The sequence below is a fragment of the Cololabis saira genome, chromosome 6 (assembly GCF_033807715.1).
Source record: "Cololabis saira isolate AMF1-May2022 chromosome 6, fColSai1.1, whole genome shotgun sequence".
NCBI lineage: Eukaryota > Metazoa > Chordata > Actinopteri > Beloniformes > Belonidae > Cololabis > Cololabis saira.
Window position 1 is genome coordinate 3,811,275 of NC_084592.1, and position 27,130 is coordinate 3,838,404.

General features: G+C 39.9%; 1 protein-coding gene across 1 annotated transcript in view; it reads right to left on the bottom strand.

The window, feature by feature from the left end:
- Positions 1 to 6,256: 6,256 nt before the first annotated feature.
- Positions 6,257 to 27,130, bottom strand: part of ccnyl1 (cyclin Y-like 1) — a 34,512-nt gene continuing 13,638 nt past the window's right edge. The window contains exons 4-11 of the mRNA XM_061723058.1: positions 26,891 to 26,934; positions 23,548 to 23,648; positions 22,775 to 22,810; positions 22,608 to 22,659; positions 21,308 to 21,427; positions 17,925 to 18,091; positions 10,529 to 10,691; positions 6,257 to 8,960 (exon numbers count right to left, since the gene is read on the bottom strand). Coding sequence (XP_061579042.1) covers positions 8,844 to 8,960; positions 10,529 to 10,691; positions 17,925 to 18,091; positions 21,308 to 21,427; positions 22,608 to 22,659; positions 22,775 to 22,810; positions 23,548 to 23,648; positions 26,891 to 26,934 — 800 coding nt within the window. The 3' untranslated portion in view covers positions 6,257 to 8,843. The remainder of the gene's footprint in view (positions 8,961 to 10,528; positions 10,692 to 17,924; positions 18,092 to 21,307; positions 21,428 to 22,607; positions 22,660 to 22,774; positions 22,811 to 23,547; positions 23,649 to 26,890; positions 26,935 to 27,130) is intronic.

Below are 27,130 nucleotides of genomic sequence, written 5' to 3' on the forward strand. Positions count from 1 at the left end.
GCTAGATCAGGGGTCGGCAACCCAAAATGTTTTAGAGCCATATTGGACCAAAAACACAAAAACTAATATGTCTGGAGCCGCAAAAAATGAAAAGTCTTGTATAAGCCTTAGAATGGAGGAGGCAGGAGATACCACGTCTCTCCAGTGTTAGCGTCGCTCCATTGGCTACCTGTAAAATTCTGAATCCAATTTATAATTTTATTACTTGCGTATAAAGCCCAAAACGGCTCAGCTCCGCGATATTTGCAAGACCTGATAGTACCTTATGTTCCTGGCAGAGTTCTCCGCTCTCAGAGTGCAAGTTTAGTCGTAGTTCCTAGAGTATCTAAATGTAGATTTGGAGGACGGGCGTTCAGGCACCATTACTTTGGAACCAACTTCCAATCTGAGTTAAGGAGGCTGACACCACCTCCACCTTTAAAACTAAACTTAAAACCTTTCTGCTTAAGGTTTTTCTCCCACTAGGGGAGTTTTTACCTTACATTGTTTATGTAATAATTGCTCGGGGGATTATATTTATATTTATAATTATATTTTTGTTTATGTTCATGTTCTGGATCTCTGTCTCTTGTCTAGAGACAACATCTGTTGTATTAGATGCAATATAAATAAAATTGAATTGAAATTGAATTGAATGAAGACAACACATGCTGCATGTTTCTATATTAGTTAGAACTGGGGGAAGATTTATTTTTTTCACTATGCACTTCGAGAAAAAAGTTGAAATTTCGAGAAAAAAGTTGAAATGTGTAGATTAATATTGAAGTACAATCTTGAGAAAAAAGTCTAAATGCCAAGAAAAAAGTCGAAATGTTGAGAAAAGAGTCGAAATGACGAGATTAAAAAGGAAACGAAAAAGAAAGAAAAAAGTTAAAAAAAAGAAGAAAAAAAGGACAAAAACGAGAAAAAAAGGAAAAAAAAGAAGAAAAAAAGGAAAAAAAAGGTCAAACATTTTTGAAAAAGATCCAGAAGCCACAAAGGCGGCGCTAAAGAGCCGCATGCGGCTCTAGAGCCGCGGGTTGCCGACCCCTGGGCTAGTATCACATTGAGAGGCTGTATTCAGGGCCGCCGCAAGGGGTGTACGAACCGTGCGTCCGCACGGGGCCTCGCGCCCCAAGGGGCCTCGCGCTATGGGCCGTTTTTTTTTTTTTTTTTCAATTTTTTTTTTTTTTCAAAAATTTTTTTTTTTTCGTTTTTGTTTTTCGTTTTTTCCCTTATAAATATCAACAGACACGTTCCATTACATACCTAAATGTGTACTAGTCTGTGCATATCAATAAATATGTGCAATGATGCGCGTGTCTGTTGTTCAATACAACTGATCAGACCAAGCGCAGACACAAGCTGCTCTGATCCAGACGGTGGAGTTGGAACAAACAGATGATGATGAGGCAGGGGAAGGTATCCAGTATTTTGCTAATTGGAGAGTTAAAATTGCACATATAGACACTCAATCCGGCCCGAAAAACCCAAAAATTTTGCGTGAGGGCCCCCCCCGCCATTTCGCACAGAGCCTCGCAAATCTCCCAGGCGGCTCTGGCTGTATTGATTATAATGCTTTCATTGTTTCAATGTAGCTGACCATAGTCTGTTTTTCAGTTGCATTAAAAAAAAACCCCACCAGAAAAACAATCCGACATATATCATTTAATTTCACCAGATAGGATGCATAACATCAAGCTTCTGAGCTTCTGAGTTTTTCTGCTTAACGGTTCATCGCCAGTGAAATCAGCAAAACTATGTTTTTTGTTATCTTGAGTGATTTAAGCTGCTTCTCTAACGAGGAAGAGCCGCTTCAAATCATCTCCATCATAGCAAAGATGTCAGATAATGGAAGAAATCAGCAAATGTGGAAAAACAAGTCTAAATTGTGGCTTAACCATATTTTTACTTTTGTTTTGACTTAAGTTGATTTAAGGTTGCTAATCTTTTGCAAGCGTTTACGTGACATTTCAGCAGTTTGTTTTTCTATCTTTCAATCTGTTTGTGTTGCATTTGAAGTTCTTTGACGATGACTTTTTTCTCCCCATTTCTCAGTTTCTCTCAGAATCCTTGATCTTGTGCCGACACTGAGTCAACAATTAACACTATTTCATCAGAACTGTCTCGCCTGATCGTTTTTTGATTACATTTTAGTTTGCATTACTGACTAGAAAGCCTCTGAGAAGAAAAATTATGTAGGCTATATATGGTCACCAATAAAGATAGAATAAGTTTCTTTTCAGAAAAGTTCCTCTCTTTCGTTCCTCTTCTTTTTTTTTTTTTTAAATGTATTCAGCACAGTATAAAAAACAGAACAAATAACATACAAACGTAAAAGAGAGATTGGTAATGTGCTAGGCTGAGGCAAAAAGCCCAACGAGGCGTCTACCTGTAAAATACAGCAAAAGATTGTACAAAGATGTGCAGAATACATGATTGCAGTCTAAAAACAAAAACAAATAAACAGCAGTATGAATAGAATACATGGATCTACATGATTTAAGGAAAAAATAACAAATCTAGAAATATCATTAGGTAATCTGATCAATTAAATGTGTCCTGAGCTGATGTTTAAAATAATTGAATGAAGTTATTTCATAACTGGAATAACTGTTATAGTACCAGTAGTACCAGTAGTACCAGTTGTAGTACCAGTTATTGCTGTATAACTGTTCCATAACTGGTCTCCTGCATCTGATGGAGAACTGACACAAACCAGTACGGAACTTCAGGAGATTTAAATGATCAATCTGTCTTGTATTAAAATGGTGCATATCACTATTGAACTGAAACAAATCTTTACATGGCAAAGAAAATGAAAATTCTTTTCATTTATAATCATTTAATGAAAAAAGGTTAAAAAAAAATTGGATTCCAACTCAATGTGGGGCTGTGTAGTAGGTGTCTTTTCAAAGGAGGCTGTATCTAAATTTAAAAAAATAACTGTGTTATCACTTTCCTGTGATAGAGCAATGGCTTCAATGCGTAGTTTAGGTGATGACCGAGAGGACAAGATCACGGATACAAGTGGCCGAGATGAGTTTCCTCCGCAGGCTGGACGCTCCCTTAGAGATAGTGAGGAGTTCAGTCACTTGGTTCTCCCAAGGAGAGAAGCTGCTGTCACGTATTTGATTGTGTATCTAAATGAAGAAGACAACAACACTAAAGATGTAGAACCTGGAGGAGATGATAGATGTGCTGCTGGATCTGTGGCTTGTGTTTGATATTAAGTTAAAAAATGAGAGTGAGAGAAGATTCAAGCGGCGACGCTTTTTAATTTTTTATAGTTTGTCTCGGCGCTGCTGAAAGGTCAGCTGGAGCCGTGAGCAGCTATGAAGAGACAGAGCTCCTGGTAGATCTGGTCGTTCCTTATCTCCGTCTAGATCTTTTTAATTCTCTCCTCAGCACCAGGTTTATGAACATCTGACCCTCAGAGTTGGATCATGAAACAGACTTTTGCTGCCATTGCTGGTTGAATAAAATGAACCAGAATCCGTCAGAGTCTCTTTCTCTGATTTCCTCCTCCTGACTCAGACGTCTGACTCCAACCCCCCGACCAATCGGTGGTCTGTAGTGTGATGATGTCAGATACAGCCGACTCAGCAGCTTAGAACCTCAGCAGAATAGATACAGAAAAGTATCTACAAAACGCTAGACCCCTAGTGGAGAAGAACCAAACTGAGGAGAGTCAGGCTGAGTAAGTGAGCCTGGTCTCCCCATCAGTCCCCAGGAGAAAAGGGCCTTCATCTCCACCGGTACAGAATGGACCGGGCCAATGGCAGCAGGGCAGGGGACGGACTTTATGCGATAAATCCCACAGGATTGGCCAACAACCAGTATAAAACCACCCAGACGGCTGCAGAATCGCTGATATTACATTGATACGACATTGACGAATGTAGTGGTCTGGAAGTCTCCTGATGACACCGATCTGGTCGTCACTCTGCCTACGTTCTGTTGACTGTCCGATCGTATCCACAGGCCGACTTTTCTCCATGTGTTGGTACTTAGATCCAGAGGAAGCAGAATGTGGAAGAGGACACATGGATGGCGGACCGGGCCAGACGGGCCGAGCAGCTCTCATCTCCACGAACAGTTGGTCAAAACCAGGGGTCAAAACACAAACTGTTGAAAGAGCCATATTGGACCAAAAACACAAAAAACTACATCAGATAAAAGCCAGTAAATTAGAATATTTTGAAAAAAGGTGTAACTACATTATATGTACTGTATTCATTGCACACAGACTGATGCATTCAAATGTTTATTTCATTTAATTTTGATGATTAAAAGTGGCAACAAATGAAAATCCAAAATTCTGTCCGTCACAAAATTAGAATATTGTGTAAGGGTTACATTTTGAAGACACTTGACCTGGTGCCACAAACTAATCAGCTGATTAACTCAAAACACCTGCAAAGGGCTTTAAATGGTCTCTCAGTCCAGTTCTGAAGCCTACACAAACATGGGGAAGACTTCAGAGTTGACAGCTGTCCAAAAGGCGACCATCGACACATTGCACAAGGAGGGCAAGACACAAAAGGTTATTGCTGAAGAGGCTGGCTGTTCTCAGAGCCCTGTGTCCAAACACATTAATGGAGAGGCAAAGGGAAGGAAAAACTGGTCCCTGGTCAAGATTGTGAAAAAAAGCCCATTCAAAAATGTGGGGGAGATTCACAAGGAGTGGACGGCTGCTGGAGTCAGTGCTTCAAGATCCACCACCAAGAGATGCTTGAAAGACACGGGTTTCAACTGCTGCATACCTCGTGTCAAGCCACTGTTGACCAAGAAACGGCGCAAAAGCGTCTCACCTGGGCTAAGGAAAAAAAGAGCTGGACTGCTGCTGAGTGGTCCAAAGTCATGTTTTCTGACGAAAGCAAATTTAGCATTTCCTTTGGAAATGGAGGTCCCAGAGTCTGGAGGAGGACAGGAGAGGCACAGGATCCACGTTGCCTGAAGTCTAGTGTAAAGTTTCCACCATCAGTGAGGGTTTGGGGTGCCATGTCATCTGCTGGTGTCGGTCCACTCTGTTTCCTGAGATCCAGGGTCAACGCAGCAGTCTACCAGCAGGTTTTAGAGCACTTCATGCTTCCTGCTGCAGACCTGCTCTATGGAGATGGAGATTTCAAGTTCCAACAGGACTTGGCGCCTGCACACAGCGCAAAATCTACCCGTGCCTGGTTTACGGACCATGGTATTTCTGTTCTAAATTGGCCAGCCATCTCCCCTGACCTTAGCCCCATAGAAAATCTGTGGGGTATTGTGAAAAGGAAGATGCAGAATGCCAGACCCAAGAACCCAGAAGAGTTGAAGGCCACTATCAGAGCAACCTGGGCTCTCATAACACCTGAGCAGTGCCAGAAACTCATCGACTCCATGCCACGCCGCATTAATGCAGTCATTGAGGCAAAAGGAGCTCCAACCAAGTATTGAGTATTATACATGCTCATATTTTTCATTTTCATACTTTTCAGTTGGCCAACATTTCTAAAAATCCCTTTTTTGTATTTGCCTTATGTAATGTTCTAATTTTGTGACACACGGAATTTTGGATTTTCATTTGTTGCCACTTCAAATCATCACAATTAAATGAAATAAACATTTGAATGCATCAGTCTGTGTGCAATGAATACATATAATGTACAAGTTACACCTTTTGAGTGCAATTACTGAAATAAATCAAGTTTTTCAAAATATTCTAATTTACTGGCTTTTACCTGTACGTCTGGAGCTGCAAAAAATGAAAAGTCTTGTATCAGCCTTAGAATGAAGGCAACACATGCTGCATGTTTCTATATTAGTTAGAACTGGGGGAGATTTATTTTTCATTATGCACTTCGAGAAAAAAGTCGAAATGTCGAGATTAATGTTGAAGTACAATCTTGAGAAAAAAGTCAAAATGTTGAGAAAAAAGTCAAATTCAAGAAAAAAGTCAAAATGTTGAGAAAAAAGTCGAAATGTCGAGATAAATGTTGAAGTACAATTTTGAGAAAAAAGTCAAAATGTTGAGAAAATAGTAAAGGTTGAGAAAAAAAAGTCAAAATGTTGAGAAAAAAGTCAAAATATCGAGATTAAAAAAGGAAGGAAAAAAGAGAAAAAAAAGGAAAAAATGAAAGAAAAAAAGGGGAAAAAACGGTTGAACATTTTTGAAAAAGCTTCAGGAGCCACTAAGGCGGCGCTAAAGAGCTGCATGCGACTCTAGAGCCGCGGGTTTCCGACCGCCGGTCAAAACACATCAGCACACAACTCAACAGAAAACTGCTGCAACAAATCCTCATTATATGATTAGTGTTTATTTAAAATACTGCATTTGCAAATTATTTTTTCTTTCAATTAAAAAGAAGATACAGTTCACAGCTAGAAGCCTACATAGTAAGCAAAAACCAGGGGCGTGTGCATCGTCTCTCCATAGACGCTCTGAGCATCGTATGTGCAGGGCCGGGGCCCCCCGGGGTAAGGACAGGAAAGGTCATCACCCCCAGCTCTTTGAGGCAAGGTCAGGATGCGAGGGCTCAGCAGTGTGGACCCCCCCCCCCACTTTACACCACCATCCATCGTCCCCTACACATTTAATGTCACACCAATCCCACAGGCAGCGCTCCCGTTCCTGGTGCTTAAACAACAGTTGAATGATGGTTTATTTTAGAGATGCACCGAATGTTCGGCCAAAAATAGCAAAAAAAACTTTCAGTGTTCTGTGGAATAAGTGGGGAAAAAACCGAACAATTAATTAATGATACAAGAATGGCTGTTTGCACTGCAAAAACTCAAATCTTACCAGGAATATCTGTCTTATTTCTAGTTAAAATGTCTCTAAAAAAATCTCATTACACTTAAAACAAGTCATTACCAGAAAAATAACTTGTTATTTGACAATTTTCACCTGTTTCAAGTAAATTTTCACTTGAAATAAGTAGAAAGATCTGCCAGTGGGACAAGATTTATCTTCTCATTACAAGCAAAAAAATCTTGTTCCACTGGCAGATTTTTCTACTTATTTTAAGTGAAAATCAACTTGAAACAGGTGAAAATTGTTGTTTTTTCCAGTGATGACTCTTGTTTTAAGTGTAATGAGATTTTTTTGACTAGAAATTAGACATTTTAACTAGAAATAAGTCAAATATTCTTGATTTTTTGCAGTTTGCAATCAATGCCTAGGACAATTATTAATTTGTTGTGGGTTTATCCACTACTTTTGCACTTTTTTTTTTTTTTTTTACAATGCACTTTAATGCATTCAATGCATTTTTTTTTGTTTTAAGGCCTGTGTTACAATTTTTCAGCAGTCAGTTATAGGCTTAAGCTAAAACATGGCCAAATAATTTATTTTGCTAATTTATTTATTTTAAGTTATTGTGCTTTGTTGGTATAATGTCTGCTGAAATATTTAAAAACATGCTGGGAAGTTAAAAAATGTTCAGTTGTTCATGTTCAATAAATATTTCTACCTTGGAATTTTGTAAAAGATTTGTTTTCTTTGAAAAGCATGTCTAAAGCACATTTATTTGATTTATGCAATGTTGAAAAAATTGGCAAAATAAATGAAAAACTGCTGAGCACCATGTTCGGTTTGTTATCCGGTATTCGGCCAAGTGTTTATTATTATCGGTTTTGGCCACAAACTTTAATTTCGGTGCATCACTAGTTTATTTACTCCAACCAACTGCTGTGTTCTAGTATTTATCCTTAAATACCTAATTGTAGGACACATGCTGTGTGCTCCGTCCAGAACCGTAGAAAATCAAACTAAATCAGACATTACTGGTGTTGATGGTGAAGAAACATGATTTACGCCCTCAAAAGGAACCTTTGGTATTCAGACTAATTCAGACACAACATTGTTTTACTTTCATTCCAATTAAAATAAACAGAACAGGAGGATAAGACTGGTGATGTCTCGTACTGTTAAACTGAAGCCCTGGAAAAGACCAAACCAACATTAGACTGAGGGGTTTTGTGTGGAAACAGGAAGACACTCGCTCCTCTGAGATACTACCGTTTAATGTAAATACTCTTGATCATTCAGAATTAGTTTTTATTTTAAGATTTAATTCCTCTTTCCACAGGAAAACTAAGGTTTATAGTTTACAACTTGTATCCACTTCTAGAGAGTGGCGTGTCTGCTGTTGTCTGTGTTGGTCACATGTTGTACATCATTATTACTACAGGAAAACTGAAGCTTAAACTACACTTACTCTTTGTAACTGAGTCTAAATCGTCTCTAGAGTGAAATATTATTTTATTATTATTATTATTATTATTATATAGACGTAAAACAGAGGCCGAATCAACATGCGGAACAAGATCCACTCTGACGATTCCTAAAAAGGGGAAAAAAGTCACTTTATCTGCCAGTTTCATGTTTTTTAGCCATAAAACCAAACGTTCCCCGTGAACACATGCACAGACTTAACCAAGCTCACGTTTTGCTCTCCAACGTAATGGTGTAACGTAAAGAGGCCGAGTCCATCTTCAGTAAAACAATGTTGGTTTGGATCTTTTTTACGCTCGGGCCAAAGAAAAAGAACACAAACACCACCAACCTTGTTCCGGGCTAGAGGGGCTCATTTAAACATGTATTACAGTTCAAAGTCTATCCCACATTCATTAATTTCTTCCCTATTTAACACTTTTTTCTTGAAAGTAAAAGGACAAGTAAGAAATAAATAAGTGATGTGTAAAAACGACAGTTGCGTGCTGTATTTCAGCTGTCAGCCCAGTGTGAGAGCCGACCGTGACGGAGCTGCAGCGTTATAGAAATAACCCAGGGAGCGGGTCGGAGCTGCCGGGACTTCTGAGTGTCTGTCCGGGGCTGGCCGTGGGCTAGCGGGCCTGCAGAGGTCAGAGGTCGCCGGGCCGGCCTAGGAGAGCACTGCGTTGGAGCGTCGTATACCGATGAGGTTGTCTGCGCTGAGGGATCGTCTCATGGCTGCTCGACTCAGCTCCTTGTATCTGTCTTCACACAGTCTGGAAATGGCCTGAAAACAAGGAGCAGAAACTGAGAAGCTGCTTTTAAAATCCTCAACCTGTCAAAGGGCCAATCCCAATGTTCACCCTACTTTCTACCACTAGCCCTAAAAATTAAGCCACAGACTTTAGGGCCCTTGTAATGTTCCCTAGGGATTGGGACACCACTTGCTACGTCACTGCGTGGTTTACGTTCGGGTACGTAAGCGACTGCGTAGTTACGTTTGCACAAACGTCACACCATATCAGGAAGCCCAGAGCTAAAAGCTGTTTTAATTTCAGCTGTAGCGCTGCTAATATGCCACTTTATTAAGTTTTAATATGTTTTCAGGCGTAAAAGTAACCGTTAAGATCCCCAACCTGGGCTCAGTTTATCCAAATAACGCCTGTTAAGAAATTTGATCCGATGTTTTCAGAGATGAGAAGAGGTTCGGGAGCGGCTCGGGAGCTGATTTATGATTTATGGTTCCGCGTTAAACCGATGCGTAACCTACGCTGTAGGCTCTGCATTGGTGTAACGCGGAACCTTAAATCAGCCTTTATTCTGGCGAGATCTAAAGATACAACTCAACAACGACCAAGCGAGTGATTATATACATTCACTGAGTGAATATTATGAAAGTAAAATATATATTTCTGGCTAGAAATGTAATCAAAACGTATTTTTATGCAGAAACCAACTCAAAATATTGATTTTATTCACTAAAAATTAAAAATGTCCGCCATGTTTTTTTGTTTGATTCAGTCTGCAAATAATGACATAAGCATTCTGGGAAATTTTCTCTGGCCCTCGGTCGCGAAGTCAGTATCTGAAATCCCTCGTTGTGAAGGGTTAGATTCAGACTCCTTACAGCCTGTCCTAACTGCATGCAAGCGTCCGACTATCGCGTCGCACTGTGTGGCATCTCTGTCCACACTGAAAGCGTTAAAATGGGCCCCCCATGTTCTTTTGACTGACAGCTGAAACTCGCTTTTTAAAAGGCTGATTTATGGTTCCGCGTTACACCAACGCAGAGCCTACGCCGTAGGGTATGCGGCGACACGCACCGAACTGTGCGCGTCGCCGCATACCCTACGGCGTAGGCTAAGCCGTTGATTTCACGCGGAACCATAAATCAGCCTTTATTCACCGCACCACCCGCCCGTGCGCTCCTGAAAGAAACTCCTAAAAGAGTAAAGAGACAAGTAAAAGATGGGTGATTACTTGTAATTTTCCTACGTTTGTACTTTCTAAACAGAAAACAAGCTTGATATTGTTATATTTAAATGTTCTTCTATTTTCTTCCTGTCGCTCGTGTTGAAAGCCGGTTGAAAGCGCTGCAGGAAACAGTCATGATGAGGAACGGTTGATCCAGTTAGTTGAAATGAGAAGTTATCTCTATGATTCCTCCTCATTTCACTACAAAAACCTCAATAAAGTGGCAGAAAGAAATATTATCCTATTATTATATATTATCTTATTATTATATCTTATTATCTTATCAGAAACTTCCAGCTCTCTGTCCATCTCTCTCCAGCAGCGGCCACTTTATTATATTATATTATATTATATCCTCTGAGGCGTGACGCGGCAGCTTACCTCCAGTTTCTGTGCTCGTTGGTTGTTGAGCGGCTCCAGAGGGAAACTGATGTTGTTGTCGTCAGCCAGCTGCCGCAGGTCAAAGTAGTACTTGGCGTAAACGCTGGCCGGCACGTTGATGTTGAACTGCAGGAGTTCCAGGAAGTGGCGCTCCATCTCATTCCTGCGGTGCAGGGAGACACGGGGGCATTATTCCCTTCACTTCCTACCAACTACTCTCCTGAACAAGAGCCCAGTTTAAGTCCTACAACCTTGGTACCAAAAATACAAGTAAAGACGTGGATTATTGTTTAAAGGGGACCTATTATGAAAAACAGGTTTTTTCTTGCTTTAACATATATAAAGTGGTCTCCCCTCAACCTGCCAACTCAGAGAAGGAGGAAAGCAACCAAATTCTGAGCGATTTACACAGGATGGTTTGATTTGGAAAGGAATTGCTGCAATAAATTGGCTTAGAATGGCCTATTTTACTGTCAAATCAAATCAAAATAAATTTGATTTAGGCATGCTTTTCAAAGAAAAAAATCTTTTACAAAATTACAAGGTAGAACATATTTATTGAAGATAAAAAACTGAACATGTTTTAATTTCCCAGCATTATGTTGTTTTGGTTCCACCTCCTGGTGAATGTTAGGTCAAATCTTATGTGGTTACTTTTTGGTTGGCCAACGATTTATGTTTGTGGTGCAACCGGTACGGGAGCGGCCAGTCTATTTCCTTATATTACAACCTACAACGCCGTTATTAATTTTTCGGTTTTTTCCCCACTTATTCCACCGAACACCGAAAGTGTTTTTTTGCCATTTTCGGGGTAATAATTTGGGTTACCGAACAATCGTGCATCACTGCTGCTAAACAGTCCCCTCACAAACAGTGTCCAGCGGCGCTACGTTCCGCTCGCGGCGCGGCAGAACGTGGCGCGGCTTTCCCAACGTTGTGTACGTTACTGTACATACTCACCGGTACTACGGTATATGAAACATTCATATCATAAGAAAAATAAACACCGGTATTCGGTATGAACCGGTATACCGCCCAGCACTACGTGAAACCACGCCCACAACTAACTCCACCGGCCGGAGCTTCCTCCATTTTTCCGTAGCGGTGTATCGCGTCATTCAAGCAGCCAATCAGCACAGAGCCTCATTATCATAGCCCCGCCCACTCAGAATCCTGCATAGATAATGAGGTTAGAGAATGGGAAGATAAAGACATGGATCAGAGACTGAATTTCTAATTTATTTAGCAAAAACAATCAAAAGCTTGTTTTTAAGACATTCAAGGCCTGTTTAAAATAGGTATTAGATGCCATAATAAGTCTCCTTTAAATAAGCAGACCAAACTTAACAACAAAATTGATGAATGAATATGGTTTGACTTTCGTCACAACTAATCCTAGAATTGAAAAGTTTCAAGGTAAACTATGTTTTGCTTCAGACAACACATCATTCCACTCCCTCTGTAATCAACAACCTCGGCTCAGAAAACACAACTAAGTTAAGGTTCAAGGTTCAACGTTCACTTCATTGTCATTCCAAAAGTCCAAGTACAAGCGGAATGAAATTTCTTTGCCACTGGCTCAAAGCAAGCAATAAAAACAATTAAAACACTATCTAAACACTAAAAGATAAGGACACTGGGATAAAAACTAAAACGCTGCGTACTCAAAAGTGCATAAGGATATACAGAGTTCAAAGTACTTGGTGCAGGACTGTAGACAGTCGTTGTCCAGGGTAGACAGGGAACGGGTTCTGGTTGTTTAAAAGTCTTAAGGTGGATTCACACTGGAAGCATCAAAAATTGCCTGACCCGGGTCGGAGCGGATTTGGTCATATTGTTTAAACTGTGTTTTGTGAGTAATAAGCACGGTTTTTAATTATTTTTCGTTGGATCAATGTAGCAAATAAAATGGTTGGGACAGTTACGTGTTTCACATGAGCAGTTCAGGTAAAAACGGCAGTCAAACCAGCAAATATGTCAGTTTGCTGGATGCTGGATATTAATTCCTGATAGAATAAGTTTGTTAGTGCACAGCTCTGCTCATGTGTGCATGTGGATGAGTGTACGTTTGTGTGAACATGAAAGTACAATCTGCATTGAGGCTTCTCACTTCGGGAAACTTGTGAGTTAAGAACTTGTGGATTTGCTCTGGTGCAACAAAGAAGTTGACACGAGCCAACTGAATAAACGGTTGGTGCAAGAAGTCTGCAGGTGGAGGAGAAAAAAACCTGGTTTCCAAACTTCTACACGTTATTTGTTGGGGAAAGATCATACGGAAGAGTATTAGGGCCATGCAGGAGAAAAATATTTGGGAGGGGAAGATTTTTTTTTTATTGTGCACTTCGAGAAAAAAGTCAAAATGTCGAGAAAAAAGTTGAAATGTTGAGATTAATGTTGAAATATAATTTCAAGAATTAAGTCGAAATTTCGTGAATAAAGTCGAAATTTTCTCCTTTTTTCTCAACATTTCGAATTTTTTCTCGAAATTGTACTTTAACATTAATCTCGAAATCTTGACTTTTTTCTCGACATTTTGACTTTTTTCTTGACATTTTCCCTTTTTTCTCTCGACATTTTCACTTTTTTCTTGACATTGTACTTCAACAATAATCTCGACATTTCAACTTTTTCCTCGACATTTCAACTTTTTTCTCGAAGTGCATAATGAAAAAAAAAATCTTCCTCCCCTAAAATATTATTTTTATTGTCCTCCTGCCTGGCCCTAATACTCTTCCGTAGGATCAAGATTAAATGTTCCATCTAAGAAAAGAAGCCGGTAGGTAATCAGACCCGTATCTCGGTGCACTCTCAGCTGGAGCTTCATCTTCCAAACTACAACCTCCATCCTTCCACATCATCACAGTCGGGACAAAAATATAAATAAATAACATCTAATGGAGGCGGTTGCCACGGAAACAGCATCCGGGATGCTTTGTTGGTCAGCAGAGGTGATGAGAGTGAGTACGAGTGTGTGATGTCTGGTCTCCCAGGGCAACTAATGGAGCGGGCGAGAGCCGGGGCTATTATGTAGAAGCAGTGAGAGCACTTGAGACCCCCCCATCCCTCTCTTCCTCCCCCTCTACTCCTCTCTCCACTCCTCTCTCCATCCCTCAGCCCGGACCTGAACCCGCTCACAAAGGCACTTCAGTGGCTACAATGAAACCAGAGCGAGCAGAGCAGAGGTCAGACGTATATGAGAGGAGAGAGTGAGTCAGAGGAGGATGGGGGCTCTCAGACGGGGAGACATGCATCATACCGAATCATGAAAAACAAGACAGCACTCTCGCCCTCCTCTACGCGCAGACATGGGGAGAACAATTGTAGAAAATAAAGCCGGGGTCCTCCAAGTGCAGCCACGGGCCTCTTCAGCGGCCTGCATCAGTACAGCAGAGATGCTGCTGCCGCTTCATCCACTCCATCTCTTCTTTGTCTGGTCTAGGTGCATCTTATAATCCTTTCATTAGGGGACGAGCCCGCAGGGTCAGAGACACTTCACGTCTATGTAGCGCACGGAAAATCAGAAACTGACAAGCCATGGGTTTATAAACGGATGTGCAACGACCACGTGTTTTGATTTCACAGAATTGATTCAATAGACAAAATTTGATCTCAGAATTTCTCTTTGTAGATGTAGATGTAGAAGTACTCCACCATCTGTGACTACATTTACATGCAGTCAAAACTGGGGTTAAGGTCAATATTCCGGTAACGGAAACATTGGGAATAATGTGTTTCCATGTGTGAGCAAACAGGGTTATCCCTGTTCACATGGTAATTAATCATTCAGGATATCTGGATCAAACCAGCGACGCACAGAGAACATCATGACGCAATTCCCGTCATTTCTGCTTCTTCTTCCTGTATCCAAATCCAAAACAACAACAATAACAGCAGCACGGTGGATAATCAACAGCCCAGTAGAAGTTGCCTTCTTTTGCGCTTTGGTGCTGGTTCTGATCTGGTCTGGTGTTCGTACAAATGCTGCTTCACACAACTTTTAGCTCACCTTCTTGTAAATCTTCTATCCCGGTACTTTCTACCGTCTACAAATGCAGAAATGTTCATATCCTTCATTACATTTATGAAGTGATTAGTCTCCTCCTGGTCTTGGTTTCTCCGTGTTTATAAGAACTTCCTGGACTCAAAAGACCAGGATTCCTTGTGAACAGAGCATGTGCAGAAAACAAATTCATGTTCCGTTTGATGGGGATATTCTGTTTGGTGTTTACATGACCCAATATTCAGGTTAGAAAAGGAGTAACCCAGGGGTCGTAATGGGGCTTTTAAAAACCGGAATGTGAGCAAATTCCAGTTATTGGTGTTTACATGTCCGTGTGCAACCGGGTTATTGCTAATATTCCGGTTAGAAAAGGGTTATTGATGCATGGAAACGTAGTCTGTGTTCCTAATCAGACACACACAAGTCAGAGTTCAAGCAGCCGATAAAGTCGTCTGCAGCGAGCCTCGTGCACGCCCTCCGCTGACACAGACCACACTGGTCCCACAAACCTAGACATGGAGGTCCAGCATCTCTACAGGAGAGTCACGCCTCCCACACCCACAATAAGATGTTCCTCCAGGCGCTCCATGACGTCAGCGGTGCAGCCATCACATCCTGCTCACACTGATGATGACCGGTACTGTTTAAACTCTGATTTAGTTATCATGGTAACAATCTCACTGCAAAAACTCAAAATCTTAACAAGAATATTTGTCTTATTTCTAGTTAAAATGTCTCATTTTTAGTCGAAAAATCTCATTACACTTAAAACAAGAGTCATCACTGGAAAAAACAACAATTTTCAACTTATTTGACAATTTTCACCTGTTTCAAGCAGATTTTCATTTGAAATAAGTAGAAAAAATTCAGCCAATGTAACAAGATTTATCTTCTCATTACAAGCAAAAAAAAACTTTTTCTACTTATTTTAAGTGAAAATTTACTTGAAACAGGTGAAAATTGTCAAATAAGTTATTTTTCTGGTAATAACTCTTGTTTTAAATGTAATGAGAGTTTTTGACTAAAAATGAAACATTTTAACTAGAAATAAGACAAATATTCTTGTTAAGATTTTGAGTTTTTGCAGTGCTGGACCTAACCTTCTTGCTTGCAAGCCTCCTCCTTTCCCGCCTGACTCCAGCAGGTCAGTTTTATTTTTCTCATTCATTTGCTGAGGTTTATTCGATAACAAAATCCTGTCCTTGATTCAAATACATCAACGTTCTTAAATCAACGACTTTGACGACGAGTTCAAGTTAAAGCCCTCCTGATCTCACTCCAATAATACTCTGGTGATCGGGGCATCTGCATTTAAACATTACTATGAATGACTAAAGTGCTGCGTCTTTAACTGTATAAAGCTTTACACACGCAGCGCTTAACATTTACCCACCTGTGGTTATTTGTGTAAAGTTCCTAAAGAGCTGAAGTGACTGAGGCGCTGCTAGAATGAGATGGTACTTTGTGTCCATCTGCTGGAAGAAGACGGATATTTACCAGTACTTCATCATTTCCTCGTGCTTGTTTTAAGAGTTCCCTCATCGGGGAAATGAGCTGAATTTCTAGCTCCGCCGGATAAAAAAGGCTTTTGCTATTAAGAATTAAATTAAAAACAGCTAGACTGGTTTATGTATTTTTGTATGTATTTAACACCTACATAATTCTTAATTCAGGGTTCACACAAAAGTGGAAAACAAAGCAATTTCAGGGAAACAAAACAAATATAATTGTATTGAGTGAGCTGTTAAACTAAACTGTTGGAAGTCACTAACGCTCCTCTAGAACGACACCATGTCTTTTCTGAAGCTGGAAAACATCAGATACTTAGTGAGAGGTAGCTCTAACAAATGTTATAATAAGTGGCTTCCCTTCCTTACATTCTTCCTCTCTCTCCAGTCCCTGCCCCGGATTGACGGATCCCCCTCTCTCCTTCTCTCTCTTTCTTCTTCCTTTTTAGTTATTTGTTTACTTTTTATTTGTTTTTTATTCATCTATTTATTTAATTTATACTATTTAGGTTTAATACGTAATTATTACTTAAAATAATTTTCTGTTATTTATTCATCATTATTAATATTATTTTTGTTGAATTGTGTAATGTTTTGTCCTTAAATCCAGAAAAACATCCTAGGGTAGACTCTATATCTTTTTCTCATTCCATAGAGATGATTGATTGATAGATTGTAGATTACCATACATAAGTAATATGATACTTAATGTAAATGTGTCATTGATTCCTGTTCTACTGTGCCTTACCCCCTAATACAAATATTTAAAAATAAAAATAAACTGTTGGATCCAGCCCACAGACCTGAGGTCAGTGTGAGGACAGTCAGATCCCAGCACTTCCATCAGCTGGAAAATCAGGCAGTTCATTCATTCTAGAAAACTAGTTTAGGCTCCGTTTCCACGTAGCAAAAACGGTGGTGTTTTCATGCGTTTTGGCCGTTCGTTTACACGAAAACGAAGCTCAAAGTCTCCAAAAACCATCATTTCTGAAAACTCCGGCCAAAGTGGAGATTTTCAAAAACTCTGTCTTCACGTTTGCTTGTAAACGGAGAGAAACGGACATTTATTCTTCAGAACGTCACATTATGAGACAGAAACGTCACCAGCGTCATGAGTGACACCTGTGTTTACAATTTGTTTGTAACCGTCAATATTTTCTTGTATTTTACCTGTTTTATATTCTAACGTTTTGTTTGTTTGTTTGTTTTATTAAGATCCCCATTGGAAGTAACTGGAAGTTACTCGTGTCATTTGTTGATGTTTTTTTCCAGGATTCTGATTGGCTAGCATGACTTTATCTTCTCGTTACACTGCCCCCTGCAGGTTTGGCTGCTCATAGCACCTTAACAGATATTTATGCAGGTTCCTGGAAATGATAATATTTTTCAAAACGTAGAGGGGGAAATATCCGTTTTTGTAAATACCCGGTTATGTGGAAACGTGGCCTTAAGCCTGAATTATGGTTCTGCGTCAAACCAACGCACACGCCGTCACCGTGACGCCGTCGTGAACCTTCGGATTTCTCCGTCACTCCATTTCTCTGCGGTGCAGTACCCCCCGCGACCGCTAGTTAGCGATCTTTTCCTGAATGGTTTATCCGACTCTTTCCGGTCACAGTGAATCAAAGAGATAAGGACAACTATTGTGCAAAAAAACAAAACAAACAAAAAAAAAAAAAATAACACATACATGAAGAAAAGAGCGCTGAAAGTTCACGACTGCTTCAAACCAGAAACAGGAAATGCGTTGCTACCAAGCGAACCAATCACAGCCCTCTCGTCTGCGTGTGGTCTTTTCGGGAGGTGACGTCAGTGACGGCGTCAGTTTTGACGCCGAACCATAACTCAAGCTTTAGTTTAGTGCTTTGAAGAGAGAAAAACAACTCACATGTCCTCCACAGCAATGTCCTTCAGGATCTGACAGTAGTCGACGTTCCAGACGGCCTGGTCGTCCCAGACCTTGGAGGCCAGCAGGATGGCTCCCAGAACGATGCGTTTCCAGTTGGCTGGGCAGATGTCCAGCTCAGCGTAGGTCAGCAGACGCTCCAGGTACACCTGAGGAACAACGGGATGTTTTACACTTTTACTTGCTTTTTATTATTATTATTATTATTATTATTATTATTAGTATTATTATTATTATTATTATTATTATTATTCGGAATAACATGAGCATTACAGCAGCATAACATACCGTATTTTGACGACCATACAGCGAACCGTGTGGAAAGGCGCACCCTCAGTTTTTTGTGTCATTTCTGTATTTAAAACACACACATACGGCGCACCGACCAAAAAGGCGCCATCTACACACGGAGCGCCGCCTTACAACAACAAACGCACATGGCGCGCCGCCTCACAACAACACAAACACACACACAAGTGTGCATATTTAAAAATAGAGCGGGAGCAAAACTCGTTTTATTGTGCTTTATTTAAGTTATTACAATCGTTATTGCATTCATCAAACGAAGTCTTTCGATCGAAGTCTTTATCCTCTGTTTCTGCATTAAACAGGTGCGCTAAATCAAATATGCAACAGTTGTCAGGACTCGCGTCGGGCTTCATCCGAGCCTGATCGCGCTGAGACCGGGAGAACTGATCAGCGCTGCGACGGGCACGAGCCCGCAGCTCTCTGGCCGCACTGCAGCCGAGTCCGTGCCGTGCGGCCCCTCAGAAATGATGCCGGCTTTTGCGAAAGCTCGAACAACAGTCCAACCCAGTAGACACATCAGCCCACGCATCTACAATCCTTCAACAGTAAAAGCCGCGTCTCCTTCTCGGTAGAGAGCCCGAATCTCCCTGTCCGCTCCAGGTGTCCCCCCACAGAGCCGCCGCCGGGCAATTCACGGGCAATTCACGCGCCACCCCTACCCCCTTTAACTTTAACTCATGGTGGTCTCTACTACGTCCGCTTTACAATAATACAATGGGCGCATTGCGTCATTGGGCGCGCAGTACATTTAAAAAAAAATTTAAAAAAATATGCGCCTAATGGTTGCAAAAATACGGTAAGCACACCGACATTACATCTCTACTGCGGTCCATTTTTCTTTTTCTTGCAAACAGAAAAAAAGAACAAAAACATAAATTTGCTGTGTTTCCATTAAGATCAAGAGAAAAAAAAAACTTTATATAAAAGACAAATGTGTAAATGAAATACATCTCAAACAAAAGCAGGGCGTGTAAAGGGAAATAGAGAATTGCTTCAAATTTGGATTGTTGCAGCCTCATAGAGAACGTTATCCTCTCCGTTACAAAGATATCGTAAATTATGTCGTACCAATCATCTAATGAAGGAACATCTGGCTTAAGCATCTTCTTGGTAACAGCTTTCCACACAGCTACACTTAGCAAACCAAACAGGTATCTTGATTAAAAGCAACATCTGACCCAAAAATCATCACCACATTGGAATTCACAGTATTTTATCCAAACATCCTGAGAGGCAACGGTTGTTTCCCTGTCCCATTTTAACTTAACATACTTAGTATTTACTGTTTTAGCCTCTTAAAGACCCCCGTAAAGTCTAGAGATGACTTTAAGCCCTGAATCACCACTGTAAGCACGCATAAATACTTTTAATAAGCTATTATCAATTGATTTCTGGCCTTTTGCCATAATATTGTTTAAGTGATGACGCACCTGAAGAAATCTTAAAAAAAAAAAAAAAAAAAAAAAAAAATATTTAAACCATATTTAAACTTCAACTTTCATGTCAAATTCAGCCTGAAAAAATCCTTAGAAGTTCCTGATATAATATCAGAAAAATCCCCCTATTACAAATAAGAACAGCGTAAAATGTTTTTTTCTCCGGGTGAAAGGGAGACATGAAGATGGTAAAGCTACTTTTATTTCCTATCACTGAGAAAGTAATCAGAACTAAAAACCATAACAGAAGTCTAACAATAAATGAATTGCTAATACTGAGACGATTGAAACGATTATTTAGCAAACCAAGTCTGTTGGTTTATTATTGTTACTGTATAAAGGGATTCCTATTTGATGTAACTGGGGCGACATATTGGTTTAGAATTTTAAATTATTTCTTTAAATTAAAACAAATAAAATAATATCCCCCTCATTTCCTGCCCATACATTCAGTTGTCCAGTATTGTTGTTTAGTTGGAGAGTGAGTCCGTTTGTGGGGGTTTACTGCCCTCTGGTGGCCTGATGAAGCAACACCATTAATCCAACAACAAGATGACGGCAAACAGGGCAGCACGGTGGCTTAGTGGTTAGCACTGTTGCCTCACAGAAGGTTCCCGGTTTGACTCCCTGGCCCAGTGGGATCTTTCTATCTTTCCGGTTACTCCGGCTTCCTCCCACAGTCCAAAAACATGCATGCTAGGTTAATGGATGATTCTAAATGGCCCGTAGGTGTGAGTGTGCCTGGTTGTTTCTGTATATCAATTGGCGCTTTTCCACCAGCACCTACTCATCTCAACTCGGCCTGGTTTCTTTTCCACTACAATTCAACACCTGGAGCAGAAGTTGGATGTTGGAGAGAAGCTGCTGTGATGTATTTGATTGTGTATCTAAATGGAGAAGACAACAACACTAAAGATGTAGAACCTGGAGGAGATGATAGATGTGCTGCTGGATCTGTGACTTGTGTTTGATATCAAGTTAAAAATGAGAGTGAGAGAAACTTCAAGCAGCAACGCTTTTTAATTTTTGTTAGTTTGTCTCTGTGCTGCTGAACAGTCAGCTGGAGCCGTGAGCAGCTATGAAGAGACAGAGTTCCTGGTAGATCTGGTCGTTCCTTATCTCCGTCTAGATCTTTTTAATTCTCTCCTCAGCACCAGGTTTATGAACATCTGACCCTCAGAGTTGGATCACCAAACAGACTTTTGCTGCCATTGCTGGTTGAATAAAATGAACCAGAATCCGTCAGAGTCTCTTTCTCTGATTTCCTCCTCCTGACTCAGACGTCTGACTCCAACCCCCCGACCAATCGGTGGTCTGTAGTGTGATGATGTCAGATACAGCCGACTCAGCAGCTTAGAACCTCGGCAGAATAGTTACAGAAAAGTATCTAGTCTGCACGTTAGACCCCTAGTGGAAAAGAACCAAACCCAGTGGAGGAGAGTCGAGCTGAGTAGGTGCTATATACTGTACCTATATATGGATAACAGCACTTCATTCAAACAACTGGTGACATATAAAGACAATGGTGTGACTGTTTGCAGGGTAGGTTGATCTATTTCAGGCATTAGGAGGACAGCTGGAGCTGCTCCATCCTAGACACGGCTCCATGAATCCACTCACCAGTGTGACGATGGCACATTCTGCAGTGAGTTGAGCAGCACTGAAGAGCGTTCTGACGAAGCGGTAGATCAGCTTGTGTTCTGGGTCTACGTATGCGTAGTCGTCTGGCACCGGCTCTCTCTGGACAGAGAAAACACAAGCATGGAGAAATCATCTTCTAGGAGACAGTTTACATGCAGTCTGTAGACGGCTCTGCACTTTTTTTGCTTGTAATGAGAAGATAAATCTTGTCCCACTGGCAGATTTTTCTACTTATTTCAAGTGAAAATTTAGTTGAAACAGGTGAAAATTGTCAAATAAGTTATTTTTCTGGTAATGACTCTTGTTTTAAGTGTAATGACATTTTTTGACTAAAAATGAGACATTCTAACTAGAAATAAGACAAATATTCTTGGTAAGATTTTGAGTTTTTGCAGTGTACTAGGGCTGGGGATCGATTCAAATGTCAGGAATCGATTCGATTACAATTCTTAAGATTCATTATCGATTATCACCATTTGATTCGATCCGATATTGATTTGGCTTAGTGTTATTAAAAATGTTTTTTGAGCTGTTGCCTGAATCATATGACTGTAAAATAACTAGTGAAATAATAATTTCCCAATAATTATTGTGAAATAACTAAGAAATAAATAACTCAAATAGGCCTTTCAATATCCATTCAAAGTGCAAAAAAAAGAAAGAAATTGCAACAGTTCATGCAAATAAACAAATCATTTTAGCTTGTGTAATTTATTCTGTCACCATACACAGCTTGCCATGAAGCACCAGGCATTTTTCAGATATTTCATGACAAACTGTGTCTGATAACAGAAGAAACCAAACAAAGGGAGGGGGCAGAGAAGCGTGCAGTGTCCTCAGCTTTTAGTGTCCCCTCTTGGAACATTTTCTCTAAAGAAAAGTTCATTTAGTTCAGGAGTTTTCAAAACCAGCACTTTGTTAACGCTGCCGTTACTCTTGGACGCCATGTTCATTGTTTGACACCACGCGCATGTGTGAATTAAATGATGTGACTACTGGGATTAAAGTGTAATTATGAGGAATTTTTTTTTTTTTTAAATCGATCTTTAGACATACAAATCGATATTTAGGAATTAATATGAGAATCGATTTAGAATCGGAAAATCAATTTTTCCAACACAGGCCTAACTGTTACAGCGATTCATCTGCATTCTTGTGCTTACTTCTGTCACTCCGTTGGTTTGATTCTTCTTTATTAGAGTTTTTTGATTCCTATGTTGTCTGTTTAACCGATGCTTGTGGCAGGACTGGATTCAGGAAACGTGGTCAACATACTCACTGATAAGGGGTGCAACTTCTCATCAAAGATGTCCAGTGATCGGTCAGAGTCCCTACAGGTCAGAGCAATCCATACGTCAATATCCATCAGCATTTTTGTTTTAGACACGGATTTGGAGAAAAACTAAAAGTGAACACAAGATAATCCCATTCAAAGTTCCAGCTTACCTGTTCTTGATGTGGTAGTATATTGCTAAAGTGACACTGGAGAGAGAAAATGTCAAAGTCTCGGGTTAGTTTTTCCATCAGGGGAAGATCAGTGTGATGTGTTTCAACTAAAATATTTGAACGCAACACTTGAACAACACAAGAGGGAATAGTTGTATCGTCGCAAATGAGATGTTTCTGTGCGTTGAGGATTGTAGCACCCTATAATGTAATAATTTCCTGAAAATGTAATAAAATTTGCACTTAACTCAATAGAAAATGTAATAAAACCCAATAATGTAATAAAATATCCTGACGGATATTGTAATAACATTCTTACCGATAATGTAATATCTTATTACATTATTGGGAATTTATCACATGCTACTCAAAGTCTGCAATTTAACCCAATAGTCAATTTGGTGTTTCAAATCCAGTGTATAAAACATTATTAGATACTTAAACCACAAAATGTAGAATTCTGGACTGAAAATGAACATATATATTACATTATTTGTCAAGTATTACATTATCAGTTTTGGAGAAAAAAAAACCCCACCTGAAAATGTAATAAATTCCCAATAATGTAATAAGGTATTACATTATTGGTAAAAATGTTATTACAATATCAGTCAGGATATTTTATTACCGTACATTATTGGTGAAGTTATTACATTATTGGGTTTATGACATCTTCGATTGAGTTAAGTGCAAATTGTATTACATTTTCAGGCGTTATTACATTTTCAGTTAATGATTACATTGTAGGAGCTACAGGGATGTTGAAATGTTACCATTTGATTGTGCTTTTGAGGTTTGGCTGGCTGACGGTGCTGTCGTCTATGAAGATGGTGGAACAGGAGCTGTACTTCTTAGACAGCAGACCAGGAGAAACCTGGGAAGTAAATCACACACATGACACGCTGTGATGGCTGTGCATTTCTACACACATCTAAAACTAGAGCTGCACTGATCGATCAGTTTAGTTTAGTTTAGTTTATTTTGCACATAAAACAGAACAGTAAAAACAAAGGTCAAATGAAGCATTGTGCAGGAGAGGTGGAAGCCAAAAAGGCTTATGAAAATGCCCCCCCTTTATAAAACAAACATAAACAACAATAACAACAGCAAAAGCAAAAACACAATATAGAAATACATAATATAAAACAGAAAAAGACAATTTAACATGAAAAAGAAAAATACTGAATTATTGAAAGATGGGGAAAAATGAAGAAGATTTAGGATAATTGCATGAAAAAAAAGAAAATATAATTTAACAACTCGAGAAGTGTTTCTGATCTCAACTAAAAAAAGATTTTTTGAAGTGTTTTTTGAACAAAGCCAGTGAAGATATTGATTTTAGTGATGTAGGTAAATTGTTCCATAGGGATGATCCTCTGTATTTTAAAGTGTGTTGATTGTGTGAAGTCATAACGGCATAAAGAAGGTAAAAGTCCTTTGAGTGTCGTGTCTGAAATGAATGGATGTCTGAGGAAAACTTGAAAACATTCTGGAAGCTGAGAGGCAGGTCATGAGATGAATATACATACTTATACATAAACACACAGGTTTGATAGATGTTCACATCGATCAGCAACCGATTGGGATCAGCCGATAGTGCTCCTATGGGTTTTGATCAGAGTTCTCAGAATAATAGTTCAAAGCCGATCTGATGACGTTTACAACACCAAACCCCCACCGGCGCGTGCGTTCCCACATCTCAGACCCGGGTCTGCTGACGGGGCGTGGCCGTCTCTACAAAACATCAACATGAAAACGGCCTCGCCGGTACGGGAGTTTAACAATGTCCCAATAGGACAACAATTTAACACATTTGCAGTTTGCAAGCTGTGTGCAAGATCCCCGAGGTGGAACGCTACAAGAGAATTTCAACACAACCAAGCTGATAAGACATTTGAACATTTCTCACATCCAGGAGTATATTGAGTTCAAAGTTGGCTGCTGCTAAGGCAGAGAAAGAACAGGAGGTGCAACAATGCTGCTAACTCCGCTGTAACAGAGACCTAGAAACGACTGCAGCAACAGCAAGAAAAATAAAGAACTACATCGTAAGGTAATGGATTCATAAGCCTTGATCATCAGCCACTTTCTGTTGTAGAAGAGACATTAGGTTTAAACATGTCGTTGGCTGCTTGGATCCGCGGTGTAGTCGTAACTATTTCACTGATGAATGTCCGCCGGAGTTATACCAGACTAGAATCTCCCATCTCACCCCGGAACTGTTGCCTTCAGGTAGACGTTTCAGGACACTGAAATCATGCACAAACACACTCAAGAACAGTTTCTATGCCAGAGCCATAACTACCGTATTTTCGCGACCATAAGGCGCACATAAAATTCTTTTTTTTTTTTTTTTTAAATGTGCCGCGCGCCGTATGAAACGGTGCGCCGTTTCTATTACCTGTATTACGGTAATGTAAGGTGGACGGCCACCATGAGAACGGTAAAGGGAGAAGGGGGCGTGTGAAGCACCCGTGAGTTGCGGACGTGATAGAGACCATCCTCAGACGTTAAAGGGGGAAGGGGGGTGTGTGAAGCACAGAGCGGGTGGAAGGAGCGTTTCAACGGCCACCATTCAACTGAAAGCAGTAGCGCTGGCGGAAGAAATGAAAATTTAACATTTTCATGGAGGTCCGTCTTGGTGCTTTCGCTTCATGAAATGGTGCCAGCGCAGCAGCAGCGCCCGGCGGATTATATGGAAAAGATGGAGAGCTTCCACTCATTCTGCAGCCGACACACCCCCGACATGGACGAGGTGCCGCTCACGTTCCACATCCCGGAATCACACGGTGGAGTTAACGGGGACCAGCGCGGGGGAGCGGAATCCTGCAGTACCTGCCATAGAACCAGCAATACCTGCCAAATGTGAATACTGTATGTTGTCTTCCTGTTTGTGTCCTTTTAGAGATTATTTATTTTTATAGTTGTTGTTTTTTAATATATATATTTTTTAAACCATGCACCTTAAAGAAGATGCATCCAATTTCGTTGTACCTGTACAAATGACAATAAAGACATTATATTCTAATCAGTTACATCATAATCCTCACGCAGGACGATAGTCGTGTCAGTCGCTTCACCAGTGACATGAGTTCTAGTGTGAAGAGTTTTGCTTCGCTCAGAAGAGTTTCCTCACACGCGGCGGATGCAATCGCTAAAGCTTTCACAAAGCTTAATGATTCATTTTTTTATTTTAAGATTGAATTCCTTTTTCCTCAGGAAAACTAAGGTTTATAGTTAACAACTTGTATCAACTCTAAGACAGTGACACGTCTGCTGTTGTCTGTGTTGCTGCACATGTTGTGTTGTTCACATAATTATTACTACAAGAAAGCTTAAGCTAGTAAGCTACACTTACTCTTTGTAAGAGAGTCCAAGTCGTCTCTAATTAAATTCAACCTCTCATTAAATAAAGGTTCTGTGCTTTACCACTATTTTTAATTGAGATGGATGCGGGGATGTCTTTATTTAAGGTGGATTATTCTGCACGACCTTCTCCACCTTCACTCTTATGCTAGAGAGCTGAGCTCGTCTGTCCAACATTTTCCACATCTGAAGCTTTCATTTTTGATGAAAACTAAAACATGTAACTGGAACATTTAAAGGGATTGTGACATGAAAAACACATTTTTCTTGATTTTTTGTGTTTAGTTGGGTGTCTTGACATCAATTACACCCAAAAAAAAACAACTTTTAACATTCAGTGTATTGTGTGCTTTCTGGGAATTGGGTGGAGGAGCGGGGCAATGATTGACAGGAAAGGGGGAAAAGGAAGCGTTTTTCACAGGCAAAAAATACCGTCATAAAAAAAGCCAGGAATGGAGTACTGGAGTGAAGTTTTTCTTGTTACACCCTTTTAGACACATTTGAGGGATATTGGCCAAGACTTTTAATAGTGTTAAAAGCATGTTAAAAATTATGTCACAATACCTTTAAGTGCTACAATTATGCACATAAAATGTATAAATAAATAAAAATCATAACTGTAAATGCACACACTAGACTTACTACCTTCAAAAATCAGATTTAGTCACAGTTAAGTCTGAACTTCATCAGGTGACTAAAGTCAAAATAGTTAAGTATATTTTTATACAGTTTTAGAAAAAAAACACTTACATGACTGATGTGGTTTATGTGGTTGCTTTTCCTTTTGTCTCGCACTGCAGAAGAAGAAATGTGTTAAAGAGGCAAGGAAAGCTTATTTGTATAGTAAGTTTCAGCAACAAGGAAATTCAAGGTGCTTTACAAAATAAAATCATGAAAAGTAAAGAAGAAAAAAAAAGATTAATAGTTACAGTGCAAAGGCATATAGGGAACTTAAGCTGGAGTTACAGTGTAGGAACTAGCTTAGGTCTG